The sequence below is a fragment of the Chinchilla lanigera genome, unplaced genomic scaffold (assembly GCF_000276665.1).
Source record: "Chinchilla lanigera isolate Chin_1 unplaced genomic scaffold, ChiLan1.0 scaffold00062, whole genome shotgun sequence".
Lineage (NCBI taxonomy): Eukaryota > Metazoa > Chordata > Mammalia > Rodentia > Chinchillidae > Chinchilla > Chinchilla lanigera.
The window spans coordinates 5755444-5771210 of NW_004955463.1; the positions used below are offsets into that span (position 1 = coordinate 5755444).

At 37.1% G+C, this 15767-nt stretch overlaps 1 protein-coding gene across 1 annotated transcript in view; it reads left to right on the top strand.

Annotated features, from left to right (window-relative positions):
• The window catches only part of Tnks (tankyrase, TRF1-interacting ankyrin-related ADP-ribose polymerase), a 180948-nt gene extending 166250 nt beyond the window's left edge, over positions 1 to 14698 (top strand). Inside the window, exons 22-27 of the mRNA XM_005398362.2 lie at positions 501 to 598; positions 1991 to 2065; positions 2900 to 3005; positions 3598 to 3784; positions 6538 to 6694; positions 9052 to 14698. Coding sequence (XP_005398419.1) covers positions 501 to 598; positions 1991 to 2065; positions 2900 to 3005; positions 3598 to 3784; positions 6538 to 6694; positions 9052 to 9138 — 710 coding nt within the window. The 3' untranslated portion in view covers positions 9139 to 14698. The remainder of the gene's footprint in view (positions 1 to 500; positions 599 to 1990; positions 2066 to 2899; positions 3006 to 3597; positions 3785 to 6537; positions 6695 to 9051) is intronic.
• The last annotated feature ends 1069 nt before the right edge of the window (positions 14699 to 15767 follow it).

Genomic DNA, 15767 nt, shown 5'->3' on the forward strand with positions numbered 1-15767 from the left:
CCAAGGGAATTAGTCAATCTACAGAGCTAATAAAATTTCAAAGTTGACAAAAGGGGGTTTTGAACTTGATTCATGCTTATTCATCTGTATTTTAGACCATCCATGAAATTACAGGGATAATGTATTGTAAAGCCACTTTTCAAGCCACCCAAAAAAGTTTTGGAGGATAATTCATGTATTTTAGACTTAACTACATTGTAATGGTAGCCTTTTGTGTCAGAACTGTCTTCATGATTAGTTTCAGTTCAACAAGTATTTGTTGAGACCTGCTCTGTTCTGAGAGCTCAGTAACAACAGATAAAATAGATCCCCAAGCACACTGCCATTTCTTCTTGTCTTTGTTATATTTGTTTAATATAACCTTATGTTGGATATTCAAATTGAAAATAGTTTAGAGTCATACCAGAAAGGGAATTATTTATGACTAATTTTTCTCAAAAATAGAGCCTTGAGTAGAATGGAATTTTGTTTTATATGCTGATTTGTTTTCTGTCTCCCAGGAACCAATCCTTATTTGACTTTTCACTGTGTAAATCAGGGAACTATTTTACTGGATCTTGCTCCAGAAGATAAAGAGTATCAGTCAGTAGAAGAAGAGGTAATGGACTCCAAAACTGTTTATTTTCCTGAAACTGTAGTTAGCCTACTTTTCCGGAAGACATAAGTTCATCTTATACTGGTGTATGATCCCTTACATACTAATCAGTCTCCTTTACCTATTATAATGGAGTATTGCAAAAATTAAAATCTAACTTTGGATTAGAACTATGCCACGTTGTTTTCACTTGATAAGCCTGTCTCATTTTATGACAGATCTAGCTTTTTGATGTAGAAATGTCCTTGAAACTCATGCAAGGAGCTATTTCTTATATTAGAATGCTACCTAAGATAATGTGGAGCAAAACTCTTGCCTCATATATGGCAAGTATCTTCTAATCTTTATTTTTATGTAGTTATAAAATATATCTAATTTTCACATATCTTTCAGAAGTCTGCCATATAATTCTCGAGTACTGTAGTAAGGTTATTTGTATGAACCTCATGGTAGATCAATGACATGGAGATTCCCTTTCTGTTGATGGCTTGTGCCTCACTTCTTACCCATAATTTCATTATTATAAATAGGCTGCTTGATTCTACAATTATGCAAATACATAAGCGGATAAAGATGTACTCACATTCAAGTTTGTTTGTTTTTAAGCAATGTGTGTATTATTTTCACTCTCATGCTGGGAAATCAAGACCATTACCCCAGAGCAATATTTTGGCTTATGCTTATTAGTCATCAACTCAAGAGGGCATCGTGTCTTCTGGCACTTTATTGCCTTTTTTTGCTCCAGCCTTGTTGGGGTTTGAGCTCAGGGCATTGTATATGCTAGGCAAGTGCTCTGCCACTGACTACATCTCAGCCCAGGAAACACGGGTCTTTAAAACAGTCTTAGTTTTCATAATTTCAGTTAGAGTAGAAGAATGCATAGTGGGGAAGAAATCTATTACATTTAGTTAGGTGCACATTATAGTCACCTTCCCCTTGTCTATGTAGATATACTTCAAACGCCTAATTTAAAGACTGTTGGAATAATGTGGAATGCTTCACCTTGGCAAGAAAAATACATTGGATCTTTAGAAGTTATTTTTAATTTTTTCTAAGGGAGTATTCAGTGTGAAGAGTTTTGATGTAATCACAATGTTGCTTCTCAATCTCCATAGCATAAAATAGTAAATGTAGATGATTTACAGTGACATTTTTCTGTTTCTCGATTGTGTTTATGGAAAAATCTTTCAAAGCTTTTATCAGAAAATGTATAAATTTAATACTCAAGAGTGTTTTCTCACAAAAATATTTATCTACTAAATTTGTTGAGTAATTAAGATTCATTAGTTGAAACTGTGTAGCAGAATTGAAATATTGAAAACAACAGAAAGAACATCATTACTGTTACACTGTGGCGTATTTTCATGATGTTAATCAGTGCATTTTGTTTTATAGATGCAGAGTACTATTCGGGAACATAGAGATGGTGGTAATGCTGGTGGCATATTCAACAGATACAATGTCATTCGAGTAAGTTTTAAACTTTTGTAGTGAAAAGTGTACGGCAAGGATTGCTTGAAAGTCAAATCTAAACAATAAAAAAATTTAAGTCATATTTTCAAACTGTCAAAGATAGTTACCTGTTGCCCTGATGCCAGATTCTCACTACAATAAAACCTCCAGCCCCAGGACCATGGCTCACTAGAAACTGAGACACCCTTAAATACCATCCCTCTGAACAGAAGGCAAGGGGGCTGGGGATTTAGCTCAGTGGCAAAAGCGCCTGCCTGGCAAGCGCAAGGTCGTGAGTTCGGTTCCCGGTACCAGAGAAAAACCCCCAAAAAATAAAAAAATAAAAATAAACAGAAGGCAAGATCAGTGGAGATGAATTTATGGATGTGAGTCCCCCAGTTCACCCACACTTGTGGACTGTACCAAGGTTTTTATCTTTTGCAAGTAGAATTAAAGGTCCAGATTGTCAATCTACTTGAGTCAGTAATGATACCAGAATAAATATATCTCTTAATGTCAACATCTTCATTTATAGTATAAATAGATAACTGTTAATGCTTTTTCAAAGGGGCATCATGAGTAAAATCTATCGAGAATGAGCTTAACCCTTTGAGTTAACAAACCTGTGGAACTTACCCTGCTGTCCATCAGAATTTACCAGAGAGCTTATTTAAAAACACAGACTTATATGACTCCATTTCATAAAGTTAATTAAGCCTAGGAAGAACCTCTTTTTTATTTTTAAAATCCTGACATGAGTTTGAGGTAGGGGCCTAGTCTGATACAAAACAGCAAATACTATACCTTAAACTTACATTTTACTGGTAACTAGCTTCTTTCTTTTTCATAAAGATTCAAAAAGTTGTCAACAAGAAGTTGAGAGAGCGATTCTGTCACAGACAGAAGGAAGTATCTGAAGAGAACCACAACCATCACAACGAGCGCATGTTATTTCACGGTGAGCAGTGTGCGGTAATTGTACACATTTGACTCGGCTTTTGTAAAATGAGAAAAGTTCAAAACAAAACAAAAAAAGAAACCTATGTGATTAACCTTAATAGGCTTGTGTTAAAATGGCTTATTGTGGTTTTTCATACACATACATGATACTGCCTTCCCAATGCATTACATGTTATTATAGGCTTTCCAAGACATATGCAATGAAAGTAATTTATCTGGAATTGTTTCAGAATTTAAATTGCAAGTCGAGCCACTTAGTATTTTTTTTTTTTTTGCTATAATTTCATTAATTTAGTTTATCCCATGCAAGTTTACATGTAAGATAGCCTATACTTTTAAAGGTAATTTGTGCTTTCCTGGCTAAAATCTCATCCTGTCTGCAAAATCCGTATAGCATTCTTGGTTGACAAATACTATATGGATCACTGATAGATTCTAGTTCAATACAACAATATGTATAATGAGTCATCTTAAAAAATAAACTTGTTTACTTATGCATCATTACTTAATGTTATTCTACTCAGTGCACATAATGTCCAGCTAATTAAGATTCTAGGAAAACACTTAACAATCTCTCTTTGTATCTTTAGGTTCTCCTTTCATTAATGCCATTATTCATAAAGGATTTGATGAACGACATGCATACATTGGAGGAATGTTTGGAGCTGGGATTTATTTTGCTGAAAATTCCTCAAAAAGCAACCAGTATGTTTACGGGATTGGAGGAGGAACAGGCTGCCCCACACACAAAGACAGGTCTTGTTATATATGTCACAGGTGAGTGTCTTGCCTTTTCTGTAACGGTTGCTGCCTTCAACCAGATTACTTTCTCTGGCTCTGCAGAGGTCACAGGTTATTTTCAGCCTCGCTTCCTAATAAACACAGGCCTAGAGGCAGGGTGGGAAAAGCTGAGCAACCTCTGCACTGATCGGAGTGATGAGGGCAGAGCTGCTGATCCCCGTGGTGAAAGCAGGCACACACCTACCAACTGTAGGTTACAACGAATCCTCCTGCATCTGCACTGCTCCCTGCTCTTCACGGCTTGCTTCAGAATCAGAACAAGGAAAGGCTGAGAATGATCTCTGTGGCACAGAAAGCCTCTAGGTCTTGTCACACTTGAGCAAGACACACAGCTTGTATCAGTCAATAGACTGACTTTGCTTCTCGTAGTGTTAGTGATATTGTTTGTTTGGGGGCAGAATATATTAGCTTAAAAAAATCCACCTTCAGAATATCAACTTTGGAATAATAGTGAATGAATATTACCATTTTAAGTAGGATTTTAAAATTCAGAAGTAGGAGAGAATAGCAGCATACTCTCTGTGAACTCAATGGGGAAAAAACAGTATTTCTTTTCCTGCCAATGATAAAATCATACAGAAGATTTATCCTTTAGAAAGATCAAGATTTATACATTTCTTTTTAAACTAATCAGAAGATAAACTAATTGCAAAGTCAAGGTAAGAAGATATCTTGTGATTTCTTAAGGCCTTAAAAAAAAGTATGACCTTTAAATTCTTTATAAGCTATTGACCTTAAAACTTTATCTGTTTCTGTTTTGTGAAAAAATTTCTAGTCACCAGCAGTTCTAAGATGCATGCCATATGTTCAGAGGGAAGTGTCTTTCCACTGTAACCTCTGTGGTTCAGAACACAGAAATTCCTAAGGACATATCACATATAAAAGTTAGATCGTTTCAAACATAACTCCTGCAGAGAAAAAAGAAACCTAAATAAGCAATAAAAGTGAACCTAGATGAGGAATATAATTAGACACACAAGTTTATGTCTTAGCTAGGATTTCCTAGCAAACAGAGTCTAAAGTGAGAGAATTCAACACTTCATTGACAAATGCAGTTCCAGGGAAGCAGGAGTAAGGGCACAAAAGAAGCAGAAAAGGAAGCAGAGCAGAACAGCTCTGTAGAGTGCGCTGCCTGGCCACAGCTTCATAGAAAGGGCAGTTCATTGTTTAGCCCATAAGATCTTGAGAGAAACTATATGAACTATATACTTCATGTGAGAACATTATATAGGTATATTAATGGGAAATGGGAATTACATCTGCTGGCTCCCTTCTTACAGTGGCCAACATTTGCCCCTGAGGGCATTGGTACCCCTGTGTTTTTGCGTACTGCATCTACATAATACGCGGGATTGTACAAAGCACAAGTCAGTACTTACCACTTGCACTTTTGCAGCTGGGCGGGTAGGGCCTGTCAATCAGGTTAAGTGTTGTGTCACAAGATGGACTGGAAATGCACAGAATCTTAATGACAGCATACTGCTGCCACATTGTAGAGATGGAGCTCAAAAAACTTTCTTGTAGGGCAAGACTCTTTCCTCAGGGACCTACTGAAGAGTATAGTTGATACCAACCCAACATCCCAGACGATCATTAGTATATCTCATGAAAGAGAGTCTAGGCAGGTCCCAGTTGTGTGAGGTCCTGCACAAATTTTAGTTTACTCAAAATAATCTCTCTGATTGGTCATAGCACAAAGATCATATCCCATTACTCTAAGCAATTTGATTAGATACAAACTATTTACATTTAACAGTGTGATAAGTTGGACCGATTCATTAAAATATTTATCACTTAGGAATTGACTTTTTCTTTATGGAGGCAGGTAATTATTTTAGGCTTTGTAGGCCATATGATTGATGTCACAATAACTTAGATCTTCTCTATAGTACAAAAACAACTATAAACTATATATGAATGAATACAGGGCTTTGTTGCAGTAAAATTGTACTTACAAATACAGGTAACAGTCAGAATTTTGCCCATGTGTTATAGTTAATATAATATACTTTCTTCCCTCAATAATCTTTCTTGTCCTCTATAATGTTTAATATCTGCCCCAGTTCGTTTGCCCAGATAATAAAGTTTCTAGCCATATTAAAGAAGCTAAGTATTTTTGTTTATAGTCTGCTTTTATTATTACTGTTTATTACAATTTTTACTTCCCACCCCATGTTTTCCAGTCTTAATTTCAGATATTGTTTCCGTCTGCTTATTTTCTTTACTTTTCACCTGTCCATTCATGTAAAATCATGGTTTTCTCAAATACTTCACTTTTCCATTGGGCACAAATTAATGCCGGGTGTTTTCTAGGATTGAGTCATCAGCCCCACCAAAACTACTTTAAACTGTAAATGTAAATACTATACCTGGTAACTGTTTATAGCAGCGATGGTGAGCCTTTTAGAGAGGAGTGCCCAAACTGCAACCCAGGACCTACTTATCGCAGAGTGCCAGCACTATAGTTGAACCTGAATACTGAGGTTTTCGTTTAAAAAAAAAAAAACTTATCCATTAACATCTCTTGTTTTAAAAACAGCATGCATGCCACAGGTTCATCACCACTGGTTTATAGTAAATGGGTATCTCAAGGACCATCCACTGATACACATAAATTTGGAAATAAATTAGCATGCCTTATGTTATTTTTTTAAAATCAATAAACTTAACAATTCTATCATTCTAAAATTTGAAGCATCCTTCACAGCACTGCTTTCCTCCTTCTTCAGACAAATGCTTTTCTGTAGAGTGACCCTTGGAAAATCCTTTCTGCAATTCAGCACCATGAAAATGGCCCACGCCCCGCCCGGACATCACTCAGTTATTGGTAGACCGAGTGTCAATGGGCTGGCATATGCCGAATATGTCATCTACAGAGGAGAACAGGTACGTTACCCATCGTGTAAGCATGACTTAGTTATTAAACATGTCAGTACAGCAGATAGAGACGACCTAAGAGTTAAATGGAATATCCACTCCGTAGTTTGAGAGCATTAGTCACTTCCAGTACCAATACGAAGTTTAAAGTAACTTGACAGAAAAGACTGTTCTCTTAATCTCATCTAGTCCCTTCAGATAAGGAGCCTGAAGAAATTCATGCCATTAAAATCTTTGAATATCCCTGACTAAAATTTACATGTTTCAGAGATCACATTAAATAGCATGTATCAAAATGCACATACTGACTCCTGACTCCTCTGCTTAAGCAGCCGTCCTATAAACAAAAAGAAGGCATCATACCAAGTATTGGAGATAGTAAGTTTTTCTAGGATAAAAGCAAGTAGGAATGAGCTTCACGCTCATTTTTCACATGTATGTCAGCGTGGGTTAGTTTTTAGCTGTCATTGTCTTTGATTTATCTTCCCTAAGTAGGTCATTAGCTCCTTGACAGCCAAGTCCCTACCTCACACCAAACTTTTGTTTATGGTGCAGGCTCAATACTTGTGTATCAGTGGCAAGTAAATAATTTTCTTGGCCATTATACCATTTATTTGACTAATCAATATTTCTATTTTTCTACCAGAATGAGCTTTGCTACATTCTTTGCAACCAACTCTAGAATTAACAGTATCTGACCCAGTTTGTTTTAGTATCTAAAACCTAAAATATCACCAAAACCACTTCAGGAATTAAACAGTGTACAGATTATAATAAAGTAAAACTATAGACTCTTCAGTTACTCCAACAAAGTATGCCAATGATGGGGAGACCATTGCAGATTGGAAAAGAATATTATGAATGATAATGATCATTTCTTTGTATATACAGTTAGAACTTTTTTAAAACACATTTACGTTTTTTGTTTTTTAAAAAAATATACTGAGATGTAAGAGGCACTAGTGTGTAATGACTAATAATAATGACGGTGACATCAATAGTGTAAACCAATATAGAATAGATTCTTTTTCTGCTGAACATTTTCCAAGACCTTTGCACCTGATCCTCACAAAAAGTCCTTTCGTTACTGTTGCCATTGATAGATGAGGGAACCTAAGACATAACAGATTCTGCCCCTTAAAATCAAGCTGTATTAGTTATAAAGAAAGAATTCAATATGTTACCACATATTTATATTTGCATTTTAAATACTAATCAGTCCATTTTTTCCTTCTCCTTCATACCTTTTATTATCTTAGTCCATATCTATATGCAAGTAAGTTGTAGGTCAGCATTCAACAGTTATTTTGGCCCCCCCAAAAAATATTTTGCTTCTCAAAGAGTATTATTTTTTAGCCACACACTACTCGGAAGCACTGGGTCTAGCTTTATCACTGTGTTATATATAGGGTTGAAGAAATACCGAGTCTATGTGTATCATCCTGTTATGTATAGGGTTCAAGAACAATAGGTTTTTTACTCACATTTTTCTTATTGCTGTCTTCATAATGATTTCTGGTTGAGATTTATGAGAGATTCCATCTGGTCAGCCTTTCTTTTCCTACTCTCACTAGGATATACTCTTCCTATTCTAGATACTGAGCTTTGAGATTTACTCGTTTCAAGGAAGAGACAAAGAGAGAATAGTGGAAGAGGCAAATCTGAATCTGTGCCATTATCGTTCCTGTAAAAGATGCTTTGGGTTAGTTATTAAAAATTGTCCCCAAACTGTAGCCTCTAGGTTATTAATGACTCAGCGCATAGTGACTGTTGCTCCTCCTTGCTCAGAGAGCTGTCATTTTTGTGATCAATTTAAACTCTGTTGAGCAGAATTACTCTTTTGTTTAACAAACTTTGTTGGCCACTATGCTAAGTGCAGTAAAGAAGACAAATCTTAGTGCTGCCTTTGCTTTCCTGTTTATGCACATCACTCTCTAATAAGGGAAAAATGGAGAATAACTAGGTGACAGTTTTTAGAGAGAAATAGGTTGGGGGGGGTACCTAGCCCGGTGGTAGAGCATTTGCTTAGCATGTGCAAAGCCCTAGGTTCTGTGCCTCACACTGAAGAGAGAGAGGAAGAAAAGGAGAAATAACATCCAAACTGTTCTTCAGATTTTAGAATTTATACATGTTTATATACATGAAGAGAATAGTAAATTAATAAACCAAGCATATTTGTGCTCCTAACCCTTGGTGGGCCTTTCATTTGTTCAGGTGCCTTTTACTGGACTTGATTTCGGAGGGTCCTGGGCCTGTGTAGAAAGTGACTAGGCACTCAGTTGCCTCTGAGACCTCCACATTAAATGGAACTTTAATAATATTGCACCTACTAGAGGGTGAGGAGCTTTTCTTCTTGTCCTTTCCAGGCATACCCAGAGTATCTCATCACATACCAGATCATGAAACCAGAAGCTCCTTCACAGACCTCAACAGCTGCAGAGCAGAAGACCTAGTGAATGCCCACTGGTGAAGGCCGCGTCAGATGCAAATCTGGGACTGGATTGCGCAGATTGTTTCCAACAAAAAAAAATCAATATTCTTAAATCCCTGACAGCCTAGAAATAAGCTGTTTGTCTTTTATAAAGCATTGCTATAGTGATGAATATAGTATGAGTAACTGATACATACTCAACTACTACTGTTCCCTTTGAGGAAATGTTTACAGGGGTGGCCTTTTAACATATCTCAGGCTCATTTTCATCACAGTTATCCATTTCTAAAGCAAGATTATTTTGGTCTAGACTTAGAAATGGAAGAAGTGGAAACATAACCAATACTGTTTCAAATGTTCACAGTTCACACACTACGTTTGCTTTTTTAAATGTGGCACATGTATATAGCAAATACATACAAATGCAGGCTCATTTTTAGTTTTTTTGTTGTTTAGTTTTTGTTTTTTTTTTCTTTTGCAAACATGCGTCTTTGGCGCTTTTTTTGTTTTGTTCTGTTTTATTTTTTTAACTTTTACTTTGAAAATGAGCCAGAACCTTCCTGAGAATATTTTGCACAAAGTCACACTGACTAAAATCATTAACAATGCAACCCCAGCTTCTGGCTGAGCAAGATTCCCTTTCTACTTTTTTGTTCTTGTTTGATTTTATATCTGTGCTTCTTGTTAACATAAATTGAGATGAAAAGAAGAAACATCAAGTTTTAGTTTCCTTTTATGAATTGGCCCATCTTACAAGGGAAGGCACGAACATCAACCTGACCTAGGAGCTCCAAGGTGAGAGAAGTCAAAGCTAGGGATGGCCACTTGCCCTTTCCAGGACAGCCTGCGAGCGGGGACGTTCAGGTCGGAGCTGGAACTCCCAGGAGAACACAGCCAGGGAGAGTGGCATGACCTCCCGTTCCCAGGTGAAGTTGCTGGGGCGCTGTTGAAGGAATAGCATTTGAGAAGGGCGCGGAGCACGTGGTTCTGTATCATTGCAGCCCCAAAGAGTCAGGGGACTCCCCAGAGAGCGAATGCTTCCCTCACTTAATCCCTCCCACCAGAACTGTCACCCCCAAATTAGCTGCCTTATTTCCAAAGTCAGTGGAATTATTGTACATCATTAGAGTCCCCAAAATATTGCTTTACTGTCTCTTTAGGAAGCTAGGGTTTAAATCCTGTGTAGTCCATAGATGTACACAAATGCAAGAACTTTTTTTTACTCCAGATTTGGGGTTATTTTCAATGGCATGCTTCAGATACTTTATAAAAACCCCTGTGCTAAATTTTTGAACCACTTCTTCAAACTTCTTAATATATTTAGACAAGGAGAACAAAAATTGAAACCAAAGTCCTTTCAGTTATTTTTCTAAGTGAAGATGATAGAGAAATATCATACTGGTTTTTTTTTCCTTTTTTTTTTGTGAAAGTACTGCTTGTTTTAATCAACATTTGCCAAGTGCACACTGACACTTAAAAAGAAATTGTCTACCATAGTTCTTACAATTGCCCTGTTCACCTTAACTGAATATTGAATTAAGTATATTACTTTATTTACTTGACACGCTATATATATCTCCTCAACCTTGGAGCAAAAGCAATATCAACTTGGTGGAAAAACAGTGTGATACCAATTTACCATTTCAGTTTAAAGTCCTGGAAATTAATTGGGGTTTTTAATGCAGGCCAGTTAAACTGGGACCTCCTCTAATCTCCAGAAATGAAACAAAGTGGTTACTTGCGGAAATCTAGAAATAGGTTGTCAAAATACACATCTACCTTTCTTTTCTTTTTTCTTTTCTTTTCTTTTTCTTTTTTGGCTTAAGTTCAGTGCTAGAACTAGGCATCATGCTCATTTGTATGAATTTTGTAGCTGAATCTTGCATGGGCCCTCACAACTAAATCAAGAATTTGCCTCAGTTAAACTGAAGTTCCAGTGAGCCATGCTGGGTGTTTGTCTTGGTTGTGTGTTTAACAGCACTAGAATTCCATATAAAGCTTCAAAATTTGATATTTGTTAAGAGGGCTTTTTTTTTCCTCTTTTTTTTGTGTGTAACAAAAAAAGGGTTGAAGAAATTGCAGTCTTTGTAGCTTTCAGTAGCTGTGAAGTGTGTATTACTTTACCCCCACCCCCGACATAGTTTAAAATGATAAACACAGCTGTAATTTTTAGTTAAATAAGAGTTAATATGGAATAGATATGGAAAGCTTTATAGCTTCATTAAAAAGATAAACCACTACCAGACTGTGGTTTTTTTGTTGTGTCGTTTCCATCATGCTAACTAGATTAATGGATGTGCTAGTTTTAAACTTGGGCCTTACACTTGAGAAGTTAAACTGTGGTTCATTATTTAAACTACCAATGTTCCATGTCTGCTGTTCTGTGTGCCAAGTGAAGGTACTGTCTGTATACAGAAAACATTTGCAGTGCTTCTGGTCTTGTAACAATTCAGCTATATTGTAGTCTTGAGAGAATGTGTATATATTATCTGCTAAAGAGAGGAAGTTAATGGATATATCACAGGAGCCAAAAACATTTTTTCAGAACTTGAAAACCAAAGGTCATCATGAGTATACTCATCAAAAGTTAATTACATCCAGATTTCCATCTATACCAATGTGAGGAACCTTCTAGAATATTAAATCATGGCATTAAATTAGGCTGAAATCTATTTCTTGAATGTACACTATATAGCAACATTAGTAAGTTCGGGACTCCCCTGAAATAACCCCTCTGCTTCCCACACCACATGGAAAAGAGAACCAGGCATCGCCACAGCTTTAGCTCTAAATCAGAGGGCTTCTCTAGACTGAGGGTTCTAGTTCACCTGTGGCCAACTGAATACTTAACTCAGGCATAAAATAAGTCCTCTGGACACCTTTCTCCTTGTGCTTGACCTTCGCTTTTCCCCAGGTTGCTAGTCAGGAGTAAAAATAGCTTAAACACTTACCTTTGACCCCACCATTTTCCTTCTTTCTTTACCTTGAGTCTTCCAAAAAGAACCTAGATACCTTTCCATTTTCACATCACAATCAGAACTGGATTTAGGCCTCATCTCTTCTCTTCTCAGAAGATTCTGCCACTTGGATAGCAAACGACAGCATGGAACCTAGAATTTTTATTCTATGCAAAGTAATAGCAGTACACCCAGGATTCTTACTTCCTTTTCTTTCTTGGAGTTTAGAATGTCTAGCTTTTCAAGCAACATAAGTAGAATACACAGTATTAGGATGTTTCATGAAATAGCATCCTTTACTCCTTTGAGCTTGATGGTAATAGCTAGGCTAATTTTCTTTGCTCTCAAAATAGCAAAGTGCATTGAAATATGCACAAAATGCCTGGGTATGGCAAACAAAAAGTCATATAGAGTCACGTTCTATTATCATAGGAATTATACAAAAAATAAAATTTTTGTTAGTGCTGGAAAACAGCATTCAAATGCAATAAGTTGTCTAGGTTTTTCTCTATTTCAGTATATTTCCCAGTGGCATGAAGGGTTACTGGACTCTGCATCCCCTCTTTTGAAACACATGCACTGTCCGGATTCCTGTAAATGGCCTCGCAAACAGAAGTGGTGTGTATTTTTAAGCACCTTTCCTCAGCACACCCACATCCTGTGTGATATCTGTAATGTACAGCTTTCCTACTATGTTTTCTGTTAGGCTGATTGTCTTGCACAGAGCTATAGACTTTAGTCATTCAGCAGATATTCAAAATTGACATTAAAATAGGGTTCATGTACCTGAAATTTATTTAAAGACTGAAGTTAAGTTTGATTAATGTCAAATAAATGACAGAGAAATTAAAGTAATATTTGAACTATTGTTAGACACATCTGGCCTATAAAAAGGAAATCCATTCAAAATATACCACCTGGAAACCTTTTTTAGATTACTTGTGCATTCTGCAATTAATATACAATTAAAAATTTCAGCTTAAGAAAGCCTTGACTATGGCAGAAACTTTTTAACCTTTTATATTCTAGTAAATGAAACATTGTACTTCTATTTCTTAGTGTTGGGAAGGTGTCGGTGAGTTGGCATGCCTCCATGTATTTTCATACTTGTTGAGCTTATATTATGGGGGTATATTTCGTAAGTTCCACTCCCTTGCTTACAACAGAGCTGATGTAATCGATCCATTCCAGTTTCTGCATACCTGAAATTCCTCAGCAACCAGATTTTTGGTTGGGAAAAATGTTTAGAACAATCTCAAAGCCTATCAAGTTGTATATGTGTGGATACAGTAACAACTGTGATGCTGTGTAGAATTTGAGCGATGTGCAAACTGTTTTTAATCATTTTAAATTATATGTTATGAGATATTAAAGTAAGAATCTGTAGGAAGCTGAAGACTTTATATACTCAAAGGCCAGTGCAGTCATGCTGTGAGCAGCTTTACATCTCTGCCTCTGCTCCGCCTCCTATGAGGCGGTGGTGTTGTGACTCCTCCTTCTTCCCCTTCTCTTTTCTGTTTTACACTGCGCATCTCCACACGCACATACACCACCCCTTTCAAAGTTTTCTCTCATCCTTCAGAATCCAGCTGGTTTTATTTTTTATCTCTGTGCCCATATCTGTAAGCAGCCCTGAATCCCTTTATCAATTCACAGAAAAGCTGTAAGCCCTGGTAGCAGGGAAGTCCCCCACACACCCTCCTGCCTCTCCCAGAGTTCAGGAGGAAGAGCTAGGAAACCACAGTGAAAGAAAGTTAGAAAGCAACCAAAATCTTTGAGGCTGAGACCTTTCACCTGCGAGGTGACCTCGGCCATACAGTAATTGTATTCATTACACAAAACAAACTCTGCGTGCGTATAATTACCGCTTCTCCCATTGTTTTATGCTCATCCCATCTTTGTGGTAGTATTTGTCTTTGATACCTACAAAACTGAAACGGTACTTCAATAAACAAAGTTTCTCAAAACATTTACAAAACCAGCTTTGAGGAAACCTACAATGTTTTCTGGCAACAGCATTTGGAGTAGTAATTGTATTTTCTTGTGATGTTAGTCTATGTAAGTAACCAATGTAGTGACACTCTTTGGTTTGTCACTGATTTTATTTTTATTCTCTGTATGACCCACCAGTGGCAGGTGTGTCTTTTCTTTTTTGCATTTGTCTCTTCGTAGGATTGTCAGATTAAATACACGATGCCCAGTTAAATTTGAATTTTAGACAAGCAGTTTCTCAGTTTAAGTATGTTTCAAACAATATTTGCATATTCTTATAGTTAAAGAAAGTGTTATTTATCTGAAATTAAAGTTTAACTGAGCATCTTTTTTTTTTTTTTTTTTGCACTTTGTTTTTCTAAATCTGGCAACTCTACTGACTTGGTCACAGAAAGTCACTTACAGCATGTAAATTCTTCTAGTCTTCATTATTTTTCACCTGGAATGGAAGATCTTTTTTCCACTCTGCTCATTTCCAAAAGAGGGCATCAATGAACTTTGACCTGCCTCCATGGTGGGTTTCTATTTAAAACATCTTTGTGATTATATTTAACCTGTAATTGTGCTTTGGCTTAATGTCTAACTTACAGTACTTGTAATTGATTAATATTCAATAAAAGCATTTTTAAAGTACAGCGTGTGTTTAGCAGTTAACTCTCAAGAGCGTTCAAGTTTCCGTGTTTCTTCATTTCCTCCTGACCAGCCTCAACACAACTGACCTCACACTCAGAATATACATTCCAGCTGTCTTTGACCCTCTTCCTCATGAGCTGAGGTTTGAGTGTTTCTTCTCGCCTCTGAGTCCACGTGGGAGTGGTGGAAGTACAGCAGAGACAGGAGAACAGGTGCTTGTCTAGAACCGTCTCTAAAACAGAGGGCCATGAGCTTTAGAGTCAAACTTCACTCTCAGGCTCCAAGAGCAGCTCACAGGCCACCCACCTTCACTGCCCAGAGACTCACTCTGTCCCCTCTCTCACTGGAGAGGAAAAAAGCAGAAGATACATGCTTGTGCCACAGTCAGTATTAAAGACCTAGCATGACGCCTGCCCAGAGAACAAAGGACATTTTTCCACTTATACTCCATTCCTTTCTCCACACCCGGAGATCCATTACATAAATTTAAAGCTAGAATTTTAGCCGTAACTTCTTTACCAGAGGGATTGTCGGAGTCAAAAAGAGACCTAGAAGCTAAGCATTCAGAAGCGCTCAATAACCCTGCAAATAATGGTAGCTGCCATCAAGCTCATGAGATGAACCGGATACATTGCTACACTGTCACCAGTAACCCCAGTGACCACACAAAAGAGATCTTTTGATCCCCATTCTGCAGATAAACTTGAAGGGGTAAAATGATTTGAATCAGAACCCTTTGCCCTGTGTGCCTGAGTTCCAGTTACTATATGCCAATCCCTGTATAGAGTCGTTCTGTATAAGTAAAGATGAAGAGTTGACACCATTGTGCAATTTTATGTCATCAGTGACTCATGAGATCAGACCCTAAGTGCCATTAGCATGCAGTGGTCCCCTTTAGTTATTGTGTGAAATTAGGAATTATCCAAGTTGTGCACAAAAAGCAAGTGGGATACAAAATAACCTAAAATTTCAACAACTTGGTTTGCCTTGTGATACAGGAGCATCCCTGTTTTTCTAGTCTGAACCACTGAGGCTTGATGGAGGTAGGGGCTGTAACCACTCCTAGCAA